Source organism: Ruditapes philippinarum, unplaced genomic scaffold (genome assembly GCF_026571515.1).
Source record: "Ruditapes philippinarum isolate M1 unplaced genomic scaffold, ASM2657151v2 ctg1227_1_1_1_1, whole genome shotgun sequence".
Taxonomy (NCBI): Eukaryota; Metazoa; Mollusca; class Bivalvia; order Venerida; family Veneridae; genus Ruditapes; species Ruditapes philippinarum.
This window is the reverse complement of record NW_026856081.1, coordinates 113,767-137,613: the sequence shown is the minus strand read 5'-3', so window position 1 is coordinate 137,613 and position 23,847 is coordinate 113,767. Positions and strand designations below refer to the sequence as shown.

At 33.3% G+C, this 23,847-nt stretch overlaps 1 protein-coding gene across 1 annotated transcript in view; it reads left to right on the top strand.

Moving 5' to 3' along the window:
- The first annotated feature begins 10,022 nt into the window (after nt 1-10,022).
- Nucleotides 10,023-23,847, top strand: part of LOC132745332 (uncharacterized) — a 71,466-nt gene continuing 57,641 nt past the window's right edge. Inside the window, exons 1-2 of the mRNA XM_060734225.1 lie at nt 10,023-10,059; nt 10,279-10,362. Of these exons, the coding sequence (XP_060590208.1) occupies nt 10,023-10,059; nt 10,279-10,362 (121 nt within the window). The remainder of the gene's footprint in view (nt 10,060-10,278; nt 10,363-23,847) is intronic.

Sequence of the window (23,847 nt, the reverse complement as noted above, 5' to 3'; positions counted from 1 at the left end):
CTTCTAGGCATAGCAAAATATTTTTTTTTTCAAAGAACTACACGTAATAACTGAAAATGAAGTAAAAAAAATTGAAATAAAATAGAGCAATTGGGAATGCTTGATTTTGTGTTAGACTGCTCCTTATATAAAGGCACATTATGCCTCAGAAATAAATAAATGTTTTTAAGAAAGGGCAAAGACATATATTTTATTATGTTATAAAAATAATGTTTTTCTTAATAATGTTAGAGGCTTAAAACCTACAGAAAGTAGCAGTAATGTGAAATAATTTGTCATAAAAGTAGCAAAATGTAAACAAAGTAGTATTTGACTTCCATATATAATACTAATTCACGGTTCAGGTAATTGGCCAATGAGTAACTTATTGGACACCAAATTTAATAAGCTTTTGAGAAATAAAAATAAAAGCATTCTGAGGCATAATGGTGAATTGCATTGTTTTTTGATATACATGACCCAGGGTGCCATGAAAAAATAGCTACAATGACTGCCCTGGAAATATCATTTTTAAAACATAACAAGCATGAAAAAAGGTTTCGCTATGGGAAAAACAAATAACAAAATGCGGAACTACATAATCAAACATATACATTCATGCTAGAATAAGGCTTATGCACTTTTTTTCATACCATAAACTGCAGGGGTCCTCAAGATTTATTTGAATGGATTTCATGTGCATCTGCAGTCATGTAAGTTCACAAAAAGGGGTGCATTACCCTCTATAATTGTTTATTCTAAAAAATTTTAAAAAATTATTATCTTTTTATAAAAAAAAAATTGTTTGGTGAGAATGAAGTGTTGAGTTACTAGCAGGAGCTTAACTGTATTTGTACTTCTTTGGTCAGAAATGTGTTGTATGCAGTAGAGGTTTAACTGTATTTGCAACCTGTATGTTAATAGGGTTTTATTAATTACTGTTTGTGTAATCTTGTCAGAAATGTTTGAGGTCACATCAGCAGGGGTTTAACTATATGCATGTACTTTAAATCACTAAAATTTATACAAAATAAACAAATGCAAAGGTAAACATATAGCTGCCAATTCTGTAGATTTTTGTTGTGGAAAAAAAACAATGCTTTTATTTAAACAAGCATTTTTTTCCACTTACACTATTTAAAAAGATAAATAAGCCTTTTGTTGCAAGACACATACATAAGGGTGTGCAATTGAATACTGATGCACTGAAATGAAAGGTGAAAAGTTAAATTTAGCAAATTTGCACACAATATTTAATTTTGAATTTAAAAGGAAAATATTGATCAAAGTTTTCCTATGGCATGCTTATATATATTAATGTTAAAGCCATTCAGTAAAGTATTTATATGATATGGTTTTCAGAGATCAAATGAGCCGCGTCATGACAAAACCAACATAATGGGTTTGCGACCAGCATGGATCCAGACCAGCGCAGTCTGATCAGGATCCATGCTGTTCGCTTACCAACTCTATTACAAGAAGAGAAACTAATAGCGAACAGCATGGATCCTGATCAGACTGCGCAAATGCGCAGGCTGGTCTGGATCCATGCTGGTCGCAAACACACTATGTTGGTTTTGTCATGGCGCGGCTCAAATCATGAAATGAAAAAAATCGTTTTTTTTTTTCATAAAATTTATAGTGAACTAAATATATACATTATCATATTAAATGTACAACTTCTCTACTGCATTTTTAGATTAAGCTAATGTACAACTTTTCTACCAAATTTATAGATTGCTTTAATGTACAACTTCTCTACCATATTAATTTTATAGATTATAGACTTCATGTACAACTTCTCTAGCAAATTTATAGGTACAACTTCTCTACCATATTTATATATAATGTTTAAACCACATAGATATGGCTAGATCATGATGTCACGCATTTATAGTCCATAATTTATTATCGTAAGACATGATACTTTTACATTGATGGTTAAGAAATCTTTGAACTAAGTTAAATTTTGTACCGGTCATTTATATTACATTTATTCACAATTGGAATAAAAAAAATATTAAAAGGTGTGTTAGGAAAAAAAGGTTAACACAATGAGCAACAACCTAGGCATTTGTTTGTGAATAATGCTTTGTACTTAGTAAACCAGGTAAAAAGTAAGATGTATGGCACTGTAAAAAGACAACCTGTCAAAATATCAAAATAATGGAATGGAACAGGTATTACAATTATTACAATGAAGAAGTTACCAGTTTCCTGATTTTCATGCATTAAAAAATAAATATATTTGCGTCAAGAAAAAAAAAAAAAAAAAGATATAAAAAGATAATTATGTTTTCAAAACATGAAACCTTAAAGGGACTCCACTGAGGGTTTTTTTTACATGGCAGGGCTGGAAATATTTTTTTCCAAGATTAATACTCCATTTGATGCAGGTATAACCCAATAACTTATGTGCAAAATTTCAGATCATTCACTCTTGATCTTATTAAAATTGATCAGGCTTAGAATAGCATTATGATAACATTTTCAATTTAATCTGAATATATATCTCTCTTGTTTTTGCATTTCTTTCTGTTATAAATGCCCCAGCTGATCTATATATGAGCTGTGTCACGACAAAACCAACAAAGTGGGTGTCCGACCAGCATGGATCCTTGCATGGATCCTTGCAGTCTGATCAGGATCCATGCTGTTCGCTTACAAATCCTATAATAAGTAGAGAAACTGATAGCGAACAGTATGGATCCTGATGAGACTGCGCGGATGCGCAGGCTGGTCTGGATCCATGCTGGTCGCAAACGCATTATATTGGTTTTGTCATGACGCGGCTCATATGTATATAACTGGAGTTTAAACAGAGCCTGGTCAACTGCACTTATTTGAAGGCTGTCATTTATCATTTTTATGGAATTTTTAAAATATGACTGTACTGACTGAATAGCAAACAGTGCAGACCATGATCATATCCTGGCCTGCACTTGTTGCTAGGGTATATTTCCTAGGCGCCAGCAGGCTAAGAGGTTAAAACAATAAATCTGAATTAATTCTTATAAACAATAGAGACATTTACAGCAATCAACCCTGACAAAAAGTTCATCAATTAAAATTTTATGATGTTTAAATTGTTAAGCTATTTTTAGTTTCACACATTTACATATTTTGTATATAAAAGAACAGTAGTTAAATACAAGTCCTTTTCTTTCAAATTTTAGATTACAGTAAAAAGTTTGCTTTACATGTAAAAATGTTTCATATGGCTTATTGATGGTCTCTCAAATCTTAACATATATTTTATAATGTCCCTGATTGTACTGTACAATATCCTTCATTGTACTATACAATGTCCCTCTTTGTTCAGTACTTTTATCCTCAGTGTACTATACAATGTCCCTCATTGTACTATACAATGTCCCCTCATTGTACTATACAATGTCCCTCAATGTACTATACAATGTCCCTCATTGTACTATACAATGTCCCTCATTGTACTATACAATGTCCCTCATTGTACTATACAATGTCCCTCATTGTACTATACAATGTTCCTTATTGCACTATACAATGTCCCTCATTGTACTATACAAAGCCTCTCATTGCACTATACAATGTCCATCAATATACTCTACAATGTTCCTCATTGTACTTTAAATGTCCCTCAATGTACTATACAATGTCCCTCATTGTACTATACAATGCCCCTCATTCCACTAAATAAAATCCCTCATTGCACTATACAATGTCCCTCATTGCACTATACAATGTCCATCAATATACTCTACAATGTTCCTCATTGTACTTTAAATGTCCCTCATTTCACTATACAATGTCCCTCATTGCACTATACAATGTCCATCAGTGTACTATACCATGTCCCTTATTGTACTATACAATGCCTCTCAGTGTACTATACAATGTCCCTTATTGTACTATGCAATGCCCCTCAGTGTACTATACAAAGATGAAACTTTAAAGTTCAGAGTCAACAAAAAGTTAAGTGTCATCCCTTTCCCTTATATAATATAATTTTATAATTCGGGAAAAAAACTGATGGTCAACATTAAAATGTTAAACATAAGCAGCTTATAATTATATATGCATATATTTTTCCCCTATTGTAATAATGCAATATGAAAGTAACATTGTTTTCTTCTACAATATTAATTAACAGCCTATTCACATTAAACAATCAATTATCATAATAAATTACCATCAAACGCTTATCTAAATATGAAACTAAAGCCATTCAATGATTTACTTTTGCAGACTTGAAAGTTCATTATCCATCAGATTTATCATTTAATTGCATGTAACTATTTTCTTCAAAAAATTAATCACTTTTTGGCCCTTAATCTTTGTTAACTTTTAAGGCATTTAGCTTTGTAATGGCAATGCATAGCTAATATTAATTATCAGATTAGTGGATACAATAAGAAATTTACCACAACCTATTTATTAACAACAGAACACATGTCAATTTTTGTGGTTTAATCTATTGTTATTCAAATAAAAGGTCAGAGTAGGGATCTATCAATTGTTAGCTTAAGTGGTTTCAATTGAGCTTTCAGTGGGCAAATATTTACTTGAAATTATTTGAGCCGTGTAACTACAAAACCAACATAATGCGTTTGCGACCAGCATGGATCCAGACCAGCCTGCGCATACGCACAGTCTGATCAGGATACATGCTGTTCGCTTACAAACCCTTTAACAAGTAGAGAAACTAATAGCGAACAGCATGGATCCTGATCAGACTGCTCGGATGTGCAGGCTGGTCTGGATCCATGCTGGTGGCAAACCCATTATGTTGGTTTTGTCATGACGCCGCTCATTTTATTTACCTATAACTATCATTTAAGGAATAAATTTTTATTGAGTTTTTAATGGGAAATTGATAACATTAGGAATAAAATCCTATTGAACTTTATTAAATAGGCAGTTGTTAACTTCTATTAAGTTTTTAATGGGTAATTGTTAATTTAAGGGACTAATTTCTATTGAGCTTTTAACAGGCAATGGTAAACTTAAGAGATAAATTTCTGTTGAGCTTTTATTTGGTAATTGTTAATTAGTCTTGATTTTGGCAAGTGTTAAATAAAGTTGAGCTTTGTTTTGGGCATTCAAGGGAAAAAGTTTACTTAAGGGTTAAATTCTATTCATCTTTGAATGGGCAGTTGTTAATTTAAGGGAGCTTTGTTTTTAGGCAATCAAGGGATAAATTTCAATTGAGTTTGTTTTTGGGCAATCAAGGGATAAATTTCTATTGAGCTGTTGTTTTTGGGCAATCAAGGGATAAACTAAAATCTATTGAGCTGTTGCTTTGGGCAATCAAGGGATATATTTCTATTGAGCTGTTGTTTTGGGCAATCAAGGGATAAATTTCTATTGAGCTGTTGTTTTTGGGCAATCAAGGGATAAACTAAAATCTATTGAGCTGTTGCTTTGGGCAATCAAGGGATATATTTCTATTGAGCTGTTGTTTTGGGCAATCAAGGGATAAATTTCTATTGAGCTGTTGTTTTGGGCAATCAAGGGATAAACTAAAATCTATTGAGCTGTTGCTTTGGCAATCAAGGGATATATTTCTATTGAGCTGTTGTTTTTGGGCAATCAAGGGATAAATTTCTATTGAGCTGTTGTTTTGGGCAATCAAGGGATAAATTTCTATTGAGCTTGTTTTTTGGCAATCAAGGGAATAAATTTCTATTGAGCTGTTGTTTTGGGCAATCAAGGGTTGAGCTTTTTGTTTTTGGGCAATCAAGGGATAAATTTCTATTGAGCTTTGTTTTTGGACAATCAAGGGATAAATTTCTATTGAGCTGTTGTTTTGGGCAATCAAGGGTTGAGCTTTTGTTTTTGGGCAATCAAGGGATAAATTTCTATTGAGCTGTTGTTTTTGGCAATCAAGGGATAAATTTCTATTGAGCTGTTGTTTTGGGCAATCAAGGGTTGAGCTTTTGTTTTTGGCAATCAAGGGATAAATTTCTATTGAGCTGTTGTTTTGGGCAATCAAGGGTTGAGCTTTTGTTTTTGGACAATCAAAGGATAAATTTCTATTGAGCTTTGTTTTTGGACAATCAAGGGATAAATTTCTATTGAATATAATTATGAAGAGTCTTTTTTCTAGTACTTTGATTTGAGACATGTATCCTGTCAGAGCTTGAGTGGAATATGATTTGGATTGGAAAGCTGCAAACAAACATTCCTTGGATCCTTAGTTTGTGTACATGTCTGGCAACATGCAATATTGTCCTTCTGTAGCAGTGGCTCTTGAGTAATTTTTTGATACAACAAGTTTTATTGTAACCAGTGTTGCGAGTCTAGTTTCAGGGTAATTACTAATAGGTTAGCAGTGAGGATACATCCTCAGTGGAAAGGGCATGGGAATATCTGTATTGTGACGGCCCTTGTTCTGAGTCGCGGTCACATTTTCATACATTTACAGTCATATAATCTACAGGCACAGACATATTATGTAAAAAAAAAAATTAAAACAACAACTAACTTTGTACTATAATATCATCATTATATATCCTGCATGCCCTTGAGGAATTGATGTCTTTAAAGTTATACATTATCAAGGCATGCCTACTGTATACTGTAGATCAAATGTTATAGACTTGTATGAGTATTTCTTATATTAACAACGATCAACAATGAGGCATGTAGAAAAATGAGCCGCGTCACGACAAAACCAACATAATGGGTTTGCGACCAGCATGGATCCAGACCAGCCTGCGCATCCGCGCAGTCTGATCAGGATCCATGCTGTTCGCTATCAGTTTCTCTACTTGTTAAAGGGTTTGTAAGCAAACAGCATGGATCCTGATCAGACTGGCTGGTCTGGATCCATGCTGGTCGTAAACCTATTATGTTGGTTTTGTCATGACGCGGCTCAAATGATTATCCTGGGAAAACAATGCTATTGACAAAGGGGAATTAAACAGTTTCATCTCAGAAATAATAAAACATGTCTAGACAGAGTACAGTGCTCCCTAAAGGGAGGTAATAACTTGTTTTACATTATACTGACTGTAAAAGACTAGCTTAAGGCTTTAGTAAGAATTTGGCAAGACAGAAAATATTTGAAGAATTAAAAAAAAAAATGACAAACTTGTGTATGGGAACGTATAATAACCCTGTGAAAAGAGTTTGTGTAAATACAGAATTTATTTTAGTTTGATTGTGTAGGAAGCTATAAGCTTATAGACACACTTTCGAATCCGTCCCTGGAACCAACCAGTACTCTGTCGCTGGAACCAGCCAGTACTGAGCAATGGGTGTAAAGTTTCTTGCTCAAGGAAACAACGACTTGCCCCTGACGGGGTTTAAACCCATGCGGCTAGCGATCATTAGATTACTAGTGCAACCAGTTAATCAGACCAGCTAGTCTGACTAGTTAACCACTGGGCCTCCACACCATTAAATCTGCTTGTCTTTCGAATTGCAAACACAATACAAACACATTTATTTATAAGTATATATAATTTTATTTTGATGTTGGACATTCATTTATGATATTTCAATGCCATCATGTCAATTTTAATTTCGGTGTCATATCAATTTTGATATTAATGTTGGCCATTCATAGATGATATTTCAATGCCATCGTATCAATATTAATTTTGGTGTCATATCAATTTTGATTTTGGTGTATGATATTTCATTGCCATCATGTCAATTTTGATTTCAGTGTTGGACCATTCATCTATGATATTTCAGTGCCATCATATCAATTTCTTTTTTGGTGTTGCATTCATAGATGATATTTCAATGCAGTTTTAACCCTTCATTAAATAAGTGTCTTATTTTTTGTGGTGTTTACTTGTTTACACATACAAAGTCAGCTTGTATATATTTTTGAAAAATGATTATTTAATTGTCAGATAAAATAAGAATTTTTTTCCCCCATAAAGATCAGTAAGGAATCCTTTTTACACAATGATCATGTTTTTTATTGAAGATTTTGAAGCACCATGATAGAAATAGAATGGAAAATTTTTTCTGCTTTTTTTTTTTTACTTAACAATGCTAAAATTAACCTCCAATATTTTGTTAGGGGATTCTCATTGGTCAAGTGTTTTTATTTTTTTATTTCTTGCTTATTTGAATCGTTGACCCGTTATTGTTCTTGGTTTAAGTATCTCTGGGTTATATTAATGTGAGAAAGCATTGAGGAGTTCATTATACTGGGCTTTCTGTGCAAGTGAAGAATAAACGGGGTTACCCAGTTGGGCCTCAAAAAAAAAAAAATTAACATGTTGACCTTTACAGGGTTGTTGTAATTTGAACCCAAACCAAAAGTTTTTGCTTAAAAAATTCTACTGCTTAATATCTGAAACACACCCTATAACTCTTTCTTATAAACAATTATTTTTGATGTGTAAAGTATATAGGATTAAGTATATATATATATATATATATATACTTATGTATATATATATATTTTATTTTTTGGGCAGGGGGGGGGAGGGGAATTTGGGGGTGGGTTTTAGAAACTGAAGAGAAAAATAATAACTTTTATTAAGCTCCCTAGCAAAGAAAGATTTGCTTAAGCACCTGCAGCGTGCCACACCCATGTATAATAATAAATACTAATATGATGTGGAATATTTGAGAAAGCTTTTAATTATTGCAGTGCTGTAAATTAAATTGCCATTTTTTATATATTTTTTCCAGGGAATCAATGGAATATGAGACGAGAGATGATGAAAGATGAAAGGACATGAAAAAACTGACTACAAAAGATGCGAAATTACAGAATAATAGAAATAAAGATAAAAAATTACATAATATATACACAATATTGACAATTAAAAAGAAACTTCTTTAGATGATTACAATTAATTGGGAGAATGTGGTTTTAAACAAGTACAATACTGACTTTAAGGAGAATAATTGTTAAATATATTTGTTTGTAAAGTATTGTGGCAAATATCGTTAATCTAGTGATGATTCACGGTAGTTTGTAGAGCTGGAAATATGATTAAAATTGGAAGAAAGACAGAGATTTGTATGCGTGAGTGAAACTAAGCGTGTTATTAAACTTACTTGCTTTACTGATTTATAAGAAAAAAAATCGGATGTAGAGGAAGAAGAAAAAAGATTACATTTCGTTGCAGTAATAGATGCAGGATATTATGGAAAATGAGATGATGAAAAAATCATTTTTAATAGATTGTCATTTTTTGAAAAGGAAAATGTAATGGAGAAGAAGACAAAAAAAAGTACGTGTCATTAAATTGTTTCACAGTTTTTCCAAGTGATCTTCAGCAGAAAAATATGGCTATGAAAGTTTTAGACGTTACAATGTTACTCCTGAGACTAACCACTTGTTGTAGAAATGGATGGGAAACTCGGATTGCAGCACATTTGCTAAAGTTTAAATTAAATGGAAAGAAAATTTTATCATATATATCGTTCTAACAAGGTTAGGACAGGATACACTTATTCATGTGATAAGTTGAAAAGATTTTAATTCAGTGTTATTTTGTATTTTTACCGTTTTTATTACTTGATGATATTTTCAAATCTAGGTTTCTAATTGAAAGAAATAGAAACTGGTACTTTGATTATTTTTATTAAATATTATACTAAATAATTGCTTGACAACTTTTCTTGAAAAAATTATTTCGTCAATTTATTGTCCCTGGAAAGGAATTGTAAAAATGTTTTTCTAAAAATGGCACAATTTTGTGAACTTTAATATAGGAAATAAAAACTGTATAAGAATCGGTGTGCAGTGATTACAGAGCATTATGTACCGTCACCAGGGATGGGAGTAGATCCCTGGTATGAAAATTTCAAGTTTTTTTCTCACATACTGGCTTCTGTCATCGAACAACAGTAGAGCGGATGGGGAAGGTTGATCAGTTGCCACCACTGGCACAATAGGGGCACAAGAATCCTTTATGTCTTCCGCCCTGCCACTACCACAAAAGCTGGTCATGATTGGCCCAGGCTCCTCGAAAACCAAAATTAAAACACGCGAGTCTGGCCCAAGCTTTCTGCCGGCATTGCTCAGCAGAGATAAATGGGACGCACATTGAGATAACCAGTCGTTCTGTGTAACTCGCCAGGACATGGAGGACAAATCATCGCTCACTAACCAGTACATAGGTTAGTTTGAGTAAACAGTTCGCTCCGCCACATAGTGGACATAATTCCATGGGAAGTCCCAGGAATGTCATGGACAACATCCTGATGGATATGGTCGGGTAAATCAGTTGCATTCCGAAATATCTAGTCATGACAAATGATCGCCGACATGTTTGTCCCCACCTGTTACAGATGAGGTTTTGCGTAGTCCACGCTTAAATAACATAATCTGGTTATTAGGCTGCGGATATTACCATTGTCTGTATTGTGAGAGGGCATTTAAACAGTTGTCTCACCTACAGCAACATCACAGAATTCATACAGGTAAAAATAATTTATTTAATACTTTTGATTTAATAACCTGCCTTCATGTAACATACTTTATTTTTGAATTAACAAAATCTACCTTTTTACAGGTAACATTTATATTAATGTTGAATTAACAGTATCTCCTTTTTTGCAGGTAACAGTTTATGTTGAATTTACAAAATCTCCCTTTTTACAGGTGACATAGATTAATGTTGAATAAACAACATCTTCTGTTTTACAGGTGACATAGACTAGGATCAGTTGATTAGTTATGATCATTATTAAAATTGTTTAATGCTTGATATACATGTATGTATCTTCTTATTCTTTATACAGCTTCTTCTGTTCTATACATGTATTTTACAAGACAACAGTAATTTATTGATATGCCCTGTTTAAATTGTGAAATGATATATGCCCTTTTTGTGTCGCCTTGAAAAGGTGACATGTAGGGGTTACTTTTGTCGGCGGCGTCTGTGTCTGCAGCGTCTGTGTCGGCGTTGCTGTCGGCGTCGGTGTCCCCTTGTCTGGAGCATAACTCAGTCACTATAAGTCTGATTGACTTCAAACTTGGTATGCATGCTTTTTTCAATAACCCGAAGTGCAGTGCACAAGGACCAGTACTCTGCAGTTCTTATTTTTTGAGTTATTGCCCTTTGTTAATTTTCATACTTAAGTTTTGTCCTGGCCATTTCTCTTCAACTAAAAAAGCTATGGACTTGAAACTGCATAGGATGATAGATCTCATTAAGAAGAAGTGCAGTGCATAAGAACCGGTACTCTGCACTTCCTAATTCTTGAGTTATTGCCCTTTGTTAATTTTCATACTTTATTTTTGTCCGGGCCATTTCTCCTAATGTATAAAAGCCATGGACTTGAAACTTCATAGGATGATAGGTCTCATTAAGAAGAAGTGCAGTGCACAAGAATAGGTACTGTGCATTTCTTATTTTTTGAGTTATTGCCCTTTGTTAATTTTCATACTTAATTTTTGTCCATGCCATTTCTCCGAAAGTATAAAAGATATAGACTTGAAACTTCATAGGATGATAGATCTCATTAAGAAAAAGTGCAGTGCATAAGAACTGATACTCTGCATTTCTTGTTTTTTGAGTTATTGCCCTTTGTTGATTTTCTTACTTTATTTTTGTCCTGGTCATTTCTCCTCAAGTATGAAACATCATAGAATGAAAGATCTTATTGATATGAAGTGCAGTGCACAGAAACTGCTGCTCTGCACTTATAATTTTTTTAGTTATTGCCCTTTGTTATTTTTCATATTTCATTTTTGTCCTGGCCATTTCTCCTAAACTACATTGTTCACAAGGCGACACATCCGACTAGCGGAGTTATAGTTAAATCGTGAAATTGATATGCCCTATTTAAATTTGTAATTGATATGCCCTTTTTCAATTTGTATTTGATAAGCCCTGTGTAAAGTTGTTTTTGATATGCCCTGTTTAGATTTTGTAATTGATATGCCCTGTTTAAATTTGTAATTGATATATGCCCTGTTAAAATTGTGTAATTTTAATGCCCTTTTAAATTGTGTAATTGATATGCCCTGTTTAAATTGTTAAATTGATATGCCTTGTTTAAATTTTGTAATTGATATGCCTTGTTTAAATTTTGTAATTGATATATGCCCTGTTTAAATTTGTAACAGTTTTTGGAGTTTAAGGCATTTCAATATCAAAATAAAAAAAAACAATGAGAAGTCAACAGTAGATTTCATGAAAGTACGGGTGGACTGGCTCTTGTAATACAGTTGGCAGCTAATAACTGACTGTTCTGGAAATAAACAGTTAAATATTTACAACTTTCTTTTCTTTTGATCATGTGACTTAGTCTATTTTTCAGAAAACATTTTTTGTTGTTGGTTAAAGACCTTTTTATAACTATTTTACAGAAAACACTTTTTGTTGTTGATTAAACAACAAATTATTTTACAGGAAACACAGTTGTTGACTAAACAACACCGACTATTTTACAGGAAGCATTATTTATTGTTGTTTAAAAACCTCTCTTACTATATTACAGGAAACAATGTTTATTGTTGACTAAACAACACATTTTTTATACAGGATCCACTGTTTGTTGTTGATAAAAAATACTTATTATTATACAGGTAACATAGATGTTTATTTGAAAAAGAACTACTTTTTGTAGTACCATAAATTATTTTTAATTAGACAGCATTTACTTTGATACAGGTAACAGTTTCATGTATTTAAAAAAAAAAAAAAAAGAACCACAACTATTTCCTACATGACTTTGTTTATTGACTTCATGAAATATGTTAACTGTTGTACAGGCAATACTAGCTATTGTTTTATAATAACTAGTACCAGAATGTATAATATGAGTCGCGTCATGACAAAACCAACATTATAAGTGCGTTTGTGACCAGCATGGATCCAGACCAGTCTGCGCATCCGCAAAGTCTGATCAGAATCCATGCTGTTTGCTTACAACTCTTTAACAAGTAGAGAATCTGATAGCGAACAGCATGGATCCTGATCAGACTCCGTGAATGTGCAGGCTGGTCTGGATCCATGCTGGTTGCAAACGCATTATGTTGGTTTTGTCATGGCGCAGCTCATATGTAGTTTTACATAGTAATCAGAATGGATTTTAAACCCATGCTGGAAAATGTAACCTTGCATATCAGACTGGTGTTTCCTTTAGTTTTACCCATGCAGGAAATTTCTTCTGGCATGGGGGGTGCCAGGCCAGTTGCTTGCTGTAAGATGATGTCATTTTAGTGCATTTTATGAATGAACTGTGTGAAGTCATTTCAGGGCATTTTAAAATAAAACTGCGTGCCTAAGATGTCTTCATTTTGCAATTATGAAGTTGTCAATTCATACAGATAAAATGATAAAACATTTAAAATATAAAAAATTATTATATAATTTATTAATAACTTTGAAATGCATTTCTCTGATTGGCTTAGAAGTAACTTTTTGTAAAAAATAACAGGTCAATATCAGTGTATATACACTTTTTTTGCAGTATATTCACCATTTTTTTCCTTTTAAAATATAGATTTTCTTGAAATTCTCCAAAAACGCGACAATTATTGTTCACAGTCACCATTGTCATCTGCTACATTTGGTCACTATCAGAATTGTTCACAGTCACCATTGTTATCTGCTACACTTGTTCACAATCACAATTGACACCTGCTACACTTATTCACAATCACAATTGTCACCTGCTACACTTGTTCACAATCACAATTGTCACCTTTTACACTTGTTCACAATCACAATTGTCATGTGCTACATTTGTTTTTGGTTTGTTCCTTATTTTTAGGACTTTGTGTAAGTGAAAAATTAGTTTTCAGCTACATTATCAAGTGCAGGCAGGTATGTAGCTATTGCACTTCTCTATTGATTGTATGATACAGACTTGTATAACAATGATATCCGATACTTCTATCATTGACAGCTTTTTTTCAGATGTTGCAAAGATAAAAAAATAGATTTTGATTTATAGCTAGATGTCTGGAAAATGGAATAAACAAAGTAGGTCAGATGCATTTTGCAGATTTTTAATTAATTGTTTCTAACACATTCACTGCTTATTGATTCCTCAATAGCATTGCTTACCTATGTGCCAAACTTTGTAAATATATTTTAGGTGTGCATATAATACATATGTACCTGTTATGATTGAGAATACACAGCTTCTAAGATTACCACATACAACATCTGAAAAATGCATCAAGGGTTTGATTTTTTTTTTACTCCAAGACTTAGTGATCTAAAATATTGATCTGTGACTGTTGGTGGTTGTTAGTTTGAATCTCAGAGCAGTTTTCTTCTTCCTGATACATTTGCATCTTTATACTACAAATTATTTAGTCTGTTTCTTAGGAATGACACCCATGCCTTACTCCTATCTATATCATTTCCTAGGAATGACACTCATGCCTAGCAGCCTAACACCTACATTATCTGTTGTCAAGGTATGACAGTCATGCCTTACACCTACATTATCTGTTGTCAAGGTATGACAGTCATGCCTAACACCTACATTATCTGTTGTCAAGGTATGACAGTCATGCCTAACACCTACATTATCTGTTGTCAAGGTATGACAGTCATGCCTAACACCTACATTATCTGTTGTCAAGGTATGACAGTCATGCCTAACACCTACATTATCTGTTGTCAAGGTATGACAGTCATGCCTAAAACCTACATTATCTGTTGTCAAGGTATGACAGTCATGCCTTACACCTACATTATCTGTTGTCAAGGTATGACAGTCATGCCTTACACCTACATTATCTGTTGTCAAGGTATGACAGTCATGCCTAACACCTACATTATCTGTTTTCAAGGTATGACAGTCATGCCTAACACCTACATTATCTGTTGTCAAGTATGACAGTCATGCCTAACACCTACATTATCTGTTGTTCAAGGTATGACAGTCATGGCCTAACACCTACATTATCTGTTGTCAAGGTATGACAGTCATGCCTAACACCTATATTATCTGTTGTCAAGGTATGACAGTCATGCCTTACACCTACATTATATGTTGTCAAGGTATGACAGTCATGCCTAACACCTACATTATCTGTTTTCAAGGTATGACACTCATGGCTAACACCTACATTATCTGTTTTCAAGGTATGACAGTCATGCCTAACACCTACATTATCTGTTGTCAAGGTATGACAGTCATGCCTAACACCTACATTATCTGTTGTCAAGGTATGACAGTCATGCCTAACACATAACATTATCTGTTGTCAAGGTATGACAGTCATGCCTAACACATACATTATCTGTTGTCAAGGTATGACAGTCATGCCTAACACCTACATTATCTGTTGTCAAGGTATTGACAGTCATGCCTAACACATACATTATCTGTTGTCAAGGTATGACAGTCATGCCTAACACCTACATTATCAGGTATGACAGTCATGCCTAACACATACATTATCTGTTGTCAAGGTATGACAGTCATGCCTAACACATACATTATCTGTTGTCAAGGTATGACAGTCATGCCTAACACATACATTATCTGTTGTCAAGGTATGACAGTCATGCCTAACACATACATTATCTGTTGTCAAGGTATGACAGTCATGCCTAACACCTACATTATCTGTTGTCAAGGTATGACAGTCATGCCTAACACCTACATTATCTGTTGTCAAGGTATGACAGTCATGCCTATCACCTACATTATCTGTTGTCAAGGTATGACAGTCATGCCTAACACATACATTAACTGTTGTCAAGGTTTGACAGTCATGCCTAACACATACATTATCTGTTGTCAAGGTATGACAGTCATGCCTAACACATACATTATCTGTTGTCAAGGTTATGACAGTCATGCCTAACACCTACATTATCTGTTGTCAAGGTATGACAGTCATGCCTAACACATACATTATCTGTTGTCAAGGTATGACAGTCATGCCTAACACATACATTATCTGTTGTCAAGGTATGACAGTCATGCCTAACACCTACATTATCTGTTGTCAAGGTATGACAGTCATGCCTAACACCTACATTATCTGTTGTCAAGGTATGACAGTCATGCCTAACACCTACATTATCTGTTGTCAAGGTATGACAGTCATGCCTAACACCTACATTATCTGTTGTCAAGGTATGACAGTCATGCCTAACACCTACATTATCTGTTGTCAAGGTATGACAGTCATGCCTAACACCTACATTATCTGTTGTCAAGGTATATGACAGTCATGCCTAACACCTACATTATCTGTTGTCAAGGTATGACAGTCATGCCTAACACCTACATTATCTGTTGTCAAGGTATGACAGTCATGCCTAACACCTACATTATCTGTTGTCAAGGTATGACAGTCATGCCTAACACCTACATTATCTGTTGTCAAGGTATGACAGTCATGCCTAACACCTACATTATCTGTTCTCAAGGTATGACAGTCATGCCTAACACCTACATTATCTGTTTTCTAGGTATGACACTCATGGCTAACACATACATTATCTGTTGTCAAGGTATGACAGTCATGCCTAACACCTACATTATCTGTTGTCAAGGTATGACAGTCATGCCTAACACCTACATTATATGTTGTCAAGGTATGACAGTCATGCCTAACACCTACATTATCTGTTGTCAAGGTATGACAGTCATGCCTAACACATACATTATCTGTTGTCAAGGTATGACAGTCATGCCTAACACCTACATTATCTGTTGTCAAGGTATGACAGTCATGGCTAACACATACACTCTGTCTGTTTCCTAACAATGACCCTCGAGCTTACCCTTACACTTTTTCTTTTTCCTTTAAGAATGATACTCATGATATGAAAAGTCCAAATATTTTTTTCTCATTCTTTTTATTTATACTTAAAGGAAAAGATTAATATAAACATATTGTGTAAATGTACTGTAAACACTTGACGATAAAAACATATATTTTTAATGAGCTGTTATGGCTTTACATGGAATACTCCTCATATTGTTCATAAATTTCTTTTGTATTACTGGTGTCTGTTCATACAATATAAGGGACAAACCTTATATGGATCACCATGATTTGTTTTGACTGAAAAAAATGTGGATATGAGAGTCAAACATTTATATGAGCCGCACCATTACAAAACCAACATAGTGCGTTTGTGACCAGCATGGATCCAGACTGCGCAGTCTGATCAGGATCCATGCTGTTCACTTACCAACCCTATCACAAGTAGAGAAACTGATAGCGAACATCATGGATCCTGATCAGACTGCACGGATGAACAGGCTGGTCTGGATCCATACTGGTCTCAAACCCACTATGTTGGTTTTGTCATGGCGTGGCTCATATGCAAAGCAAACAGCATCAAGTGGCAAAACATGATATGGTAACTATAAGAATATACAAAAGGGTCCAATAGCATTTTGATTATTTTCTTGAAAAAAACATTTCATGTTAAACAATAATTTTTTGAAATGGTAAAACTCATTTTTTTTCATATTCCACCCTCTTTGTGCTACCAAAGGCAAACATTTTTTATAACCCAATTAACACTGGTCCTCAAGGAGTACATACTTTAAAAAAGCACAGTCCTATCATAATTTAAACATAAACTATCTTCATGATCTTTTTATTTTATGAAAAACTGTGTCAAGTCTGTATTTATCACTTATGAAAACAAACATGTCTGTCTAGCTCTTATACCATCAGAATATAAACACTGCCTTGTCTGTCTGTCAATAAAGTATATTGTAAGACCAAATTATTCTATCATTTTAAATTTACACTCTGTCTGTATAGTCTTCAGAGGCTATATAATTGTCTATGAAATTATCATATGATAAGCAATAAGTAAAAGGATGAGACACACAATTGTTATATGATATCAACAGACATTCTTCCATAGTAAATTGTGAGAGAATCAAAGAGAAATGGAGTTCTTCATTGCAGACAGTTATAACTGGTTATATATGTAAAGTGAGGCTTCAGATCTTGATATTATTTTGTTCTTGTTGACATAACATGTTATATGGCTTATTAACCACTGCCGTTTTTGAACGCCCTCAATCAAAAACAAGCTTGCAACCTTTTTAAATTATGCTTTTTGTAGTAACCTTTAACAGTCCCATTTTACTATCTTGTTATGTTACTGAAAAAGGTCAAGTCCAACTTGACATTTTTGGAATATTTTAAAAATGATTTCAAGGTAAATGGGCTCAATGTTAGTGGTTGAAGTAAGTATGGTGGGTGGACAGTTTGGGTTTGGTGTAGTGTCGTGGCATTTTGAGTTTCCCAGTCTCATCTGATGCTTAGTTATGCGTCATTTTGGTAAAAAAAAAGCTCATTTCTGTGTCATTTTGGTAAAAAAGCTCATTTCTGTGTCATTCTGATAAAAAAAGCTCATTTCTGTGTCATTTTGGTGAAAAAGCTCATTTCTGTGTCATTTTGGTGAAAAAGCTCATTTCTGTGTCATTCTGATAAAAAAAGCTCATTTCTGTGTCATTTTGGTGAAAAAGCTCATTTCTGTGTAGTTTTGGTGAAAAAGCTCATTTCTGTGTCGTTTTGGTGAAAAAGCTCATTTCTGTGTCATTCTGATAAAAAAAGCTCATTTCTGTGTCATTTTGGTGAAAAAGCTCATTTCTGTGTCATTTTGGTAAAAAAAGCTCATTTCTGTGTCATTCTGATAAAAAAAAGCTCATTTCTGTGTCATTCTGATAAAAAAAAGCTCATTTCTGTGTCATTTTGGTGAAAAAGCTCATTTCTGTGTCATTTTGGTGAAAAAGCTCATTTCTGTGTCATTTTGAAACAAATGTCTGATGTCATTTATATATCATCAAAGGATGAAAAACAGATACCTCAGTCTTGATAGACTGACAATCTGCTGTCATATACTTGCATTTCACTGCAAACAGATGTAGCAGATGTTAATTTACTTTTTCCAAAGTTTCCCAAAGTTTCAGTTATGAGAACTGTTGCAAATTAGAACAAATAGGTACTGTAACTGTGTCCCTAGATATGGCAATTTATTATCTTTTTGTAATAGTATTTTATTTGTCTGACTGAAATATTAAACTAATTTTATCAGATATTTCTGACTCATTATTGATGTTATAGTAAAATTTTAATTAACAAAATACATAATGAAAATATGATCAAACAGGGTTAGCAAAGATTAAGTAAGCATAGGGTTTCAGTGGTATTCAATGGATCCCATTGGATTTGACTGAATCATATTGGATTTGAATGGACCACATTGGATTTGAATGGACCACATTGGTGTGGATCACAGTGGATTTGAGTAGAGTACATTGTGAGTTTCAGTGAATCACTTTTGTCCTTATGACAACATTAAAAGCATAGTGTTTAGATATGAGGAAAAGAAGAAAAGCCTATCTTTAGCTTCTGTGACCTTGACCATGACCCGTTTTCCCATTAAAACCTTTCAAGGGTGCAGCGGTCTATGAAAGGCACACAAATAATATATAATAGCACATCAGTTAATAAATGAAGGTCCCATAAGAATTTGTAAGCAAATGTGATGGAAGGAATTGTCAAATTATGTTTATATTGACCAAATTTAAACTGTTGAGACTGTTAATTAATCCTGCAACATTTTATACTCTGTTACTAATACATGTACATATGTATATTAAAATTACATATAATTACAGTGTTCATGTGACTGAAAACCTCAACCAAATAATCTGACTCACTTTGTGGTATACATATTGTTATAATTATAGGTCATCCAGCCTAATTTTATTATATATGCGTCTGAGCCCTGCGTTTGCCATATAGAGAGTGTTATAAAGGTCTTTTGACCTCAGATTTATTATATAAGAGTCTGAGCCCTTGGTTTGCCATATATAGAGTGTTATATATAGGTCTTTTGACCTCAGATTTATTATATAAGAGTCTGAGCCCTTGGTTTGCCATATGGAGAGTGTTATAAAGGTCTTTTGACCTCAGATTTATTATATAAGAGTCTGAGCCATTGTTTGTCATATAGAGAGTGTTATATATAGGTCTGCTGACCTCAGATTTATTATATAAGAGTCTGAGCCCTTGTTTGTCATATAGAGAGTGTTATAAAGGTCTTTTGACCTCAGATTTATTATATAAGAGTCTGAGCCATTGTTTGTCATATAGAAAGTGTTATATATAGGTCTGCTGACCTCAGATTTATTATATATTAAAAAGTCTGAGCCATTGTTTGTCATATAGAAAGTGTTATATAGGTCTTTTGACCTCAGATTTATTATATAAGAGTCTGAGTCATTGTTTGACATATAGAGAGTGTTATAAAGGTCTTTTGACCTCAGATTTATTATATAAGAGTCTGAGCCATTGTTTGTCATATAGAGAGTGTTATATAGGTCTGCTGACCTCAGATTTATTATATAAGAGTCTGAGCCATTGTTTGTCATATAGAGAGTGTTATAAAGGTCTTTTGACCTCAGATTTATTATATATTAAAAAGTCTGAGCCATTGTTTGTCATATAGAAAGTGTTATATATAGGTCTGCTGACCTCAGATTTATTATATAAGAGTCTGAGCCATCTATTTGTCATATAGAAAGTGTTATATAGGTCTACTGACCTAAGATTTATTATATAAGAGTCTGAACCCTGTGTTTGCCACATAGAGAGTGTTATATAGGTCTTCTGACCTCAGATTTATTATATAAGAGTCTGAGCCCTGTGTTTGTCATATAGAGAGTGTTATAAAGGTCTTTTCAAGTTTTGACCTCAGATTTATTATATATTAAAAAGTCTGAGCCATTGTTTGACATATAGAAAGTGTTATATATAGGTCTGCTGACCTCAGATTTATTATATAATAGTCTGAGCCCTGTATTTGTCATATAGAAAGTGTTATATATAGGTCTGCTGACCTCAGATTTATTATATAAGAGTCTGAGCCATTGTTTGTCATATAGAGAGTGTTATATATAGGTCTGCTGACCTCAGATTTGGATTAAAAGAGTCTCCAGTTGTCGGCTTGGTGTGTCTAGAGAGCTTAATATAGGCCTTCCTACCTGCATCTGGCCGAAATTTGTTTGACTTTTCTCTGTATAATTTTACACTCACAGTTTTCTTTCATGACCCCTAAACATGATGGCTACTTTTGTCAAAGAAAACCATGGAAACTATCTATAAACATGGTAGTTTCCTAACCTTGGTACCTGAAAAATGCCTGTATAAAGAAATATGAAAGTATTTCATTAAAACCCAGCTGTCTGAATGTCATTAGAATAGACCATTTCAAGTGTTTCCCCAACATCTATCTCGTGTGAGGAAATCACCCTTTCCTGTTCATTGTATGGAATATGTTACTCTCCTTCACGACACAAAGGTCTTCAGTTCAATTTCTTTGTTTTCTTTAATAATAGTGGATAAATCATCCCTGTGTTGATGTCTTGGGCTGGGCTTTTTTATATTAATAACCTTACTTTTCAAGAGAAAGTTTGAATGTATGTGTAATAATATCCAATGACGTTTGAAAGTTGTTACTATTTTTTGAAAGTGCATGTTATACTATATACAAGTATACATATTAAATGCATAAAAACCCTCAACATTTCTCACACCTCTATATGCTGCACTATATACATGCAGCAATTTATTTCACATAACAGCCTCAGGCCTGACTGCAAATTTTTATGTCTGCTCTTGAATTAAACAATTGATGCATTGCAGTTCACCTATAAAGTTTAATGGATTTTTTTTACATCTATTGCACCTAAATTACAATTTTTATGTATTAATATGTCTTTTTCTCGGCCCGTATTTCCTTTTCAAAGTAACATTTATGATTTTTTACGCTCTGTTGATAGCCTGTGGTTTTTTTGCGTTGTGCAAAATACTGCAGTATATTAATCGTGTAAAGAATGCAAATGTGCAATTGCCAGCACCTTTTTATGTCTCATTTCTTATGAGTGAATGCACGCGCATTTTTTATATGCATCAACGCAAGGTAAAATGTAAATGCTGGTATAAAATATGCATCGCAACTGTCATTTAGAGATTTTATTGCATTTAAAATGCATCTTAGCCATGTCTGTATCTAAAGTTTTTAAATTATGCATAAAATTGATATGATTACAGTCGTTTATAAAGCTGTATGTCTGGTTGAAATTGATATAGTAACAGTCACATATAACCCTATATGTCTGGTTAAAATTGATGTGGTAACAGTTACATATAACACTGTATGTCTGGTTAAAATTGATATAGTAACAGTTACATATAACCCTGTATGTCTGGTTAAAATTGATGTGGTAACAGTTACATATAACACTGTATGTCTGGTTAAAATTGATATAGTAACAGTTACATATAACACTGTATGTCTGGTGAAAAAAGAAATGGTAACAGTCACATACAACACTGTATGTCTGGTTAAAATAGATATGGTAACAGTTACATACAACACTGTATGTCTGGTTAAAATTGATATTGTAACAGTCACATATAACACTGTATGTCTGGTTAAAATAGATATGGTAACAGTTACATATAACACTGTATGTCTGGTTAAAATTGATATAGTAACAGTTACATATAACACTGTATGTCTGGTGAAAAAAGAAATGGTAACAGTCACATACAACACTGTATGTCTGGTTAAAATATATATGGTAACAGTTACATACAACACTGTATGTCTGGTTAAAATTGATATTGTAACAGTCACATATAACACTGTATGTCTGGTTAAAATAGATATGGTAACAGTTACATATAACACTGTATGTCTGGTTAAAATTGATATGGTAACAGTCACATGTAACACTGTATGTCTGGTTAAAATTGATATAGTAACAGTTACATATAAACACTGTATGTCTGGTTAAAATTGATATAGTAACAGCCACATATAACACTGTATGTCTGGTTAAAATAGATATGGTAACAGTTACATACAACACTGTATGTCTGGTTAAAATTGATATTGTAACAGTCACATATAACACTGTATGTCTGGTTAAAATAGATATGGTAACAGTTACATATAACCCTGTATGTCTGATTAAAATTGATATAGTAACAGTTACATATAACACTGTATGTCTGGTGATATGGTAACAGTCACATGTAACACTGTATGTCTGGTGAAAATGGATATAGTAACAGTTACATATAACACTGTATGTCTGGTTAAAATTGATATTGTAACAGTCACATGTAACACTGTATGTCTGGTTAAAATTGATATAGTAACAGTTACATATAAACACTGTATGTCTGGTTAAAATTGATATGGTAACAGCCACATATAACACTGTATGTCTGGTGAAAATGGATATAGTAACAGTTACATATAACACTGTATGTCTGGTTAAAATTGATATGGTAACAGCCACATATAACACTGTATGTCTGGTTAAAATTGATATAGTAACAGTTACATATAAACACTGTATGTCTGGTTAAAATTGATATAGTAACAGCCACATATAACACTGTATGTCTGGTTAAAATAGATATGGTAACAGTTACATATAGCACTGTATGTCTGGTTAAAATTGATATTGTAACAGCCACATGTAACACTGTATGTCTGGTTAAAATAGATATGGTAACAGTTACATATAGCACTGTATGTCTGGTTAAAATTGATATTGTAACAGTCACATATAACACTGTATGTCTGGTTAAAATTGATATGGTAACAGTTACATATAACACTGTATGTCTGGTTAAAATTGATATTGTAACAGTCACATATAACACTGTATGTCTGGTTAAAATTGATATGGTAACAGTTACATATAACACTGTATGTCTCTGGTTAAAATTGATATAGTAACAGTTACATATAACACTGTATGTCTGGTTAAAATTGATATGGTAACAGTTACATATAACACTGTATGTCTGGTTAAAATTGATATGGTAACAGTTACATATAACACTGTATGTCTGGTTAAAATTGATATGGTAACAGTCACATATAACACTGTATGTCTGGTTAAAATTGATATGGTAACAGTTAC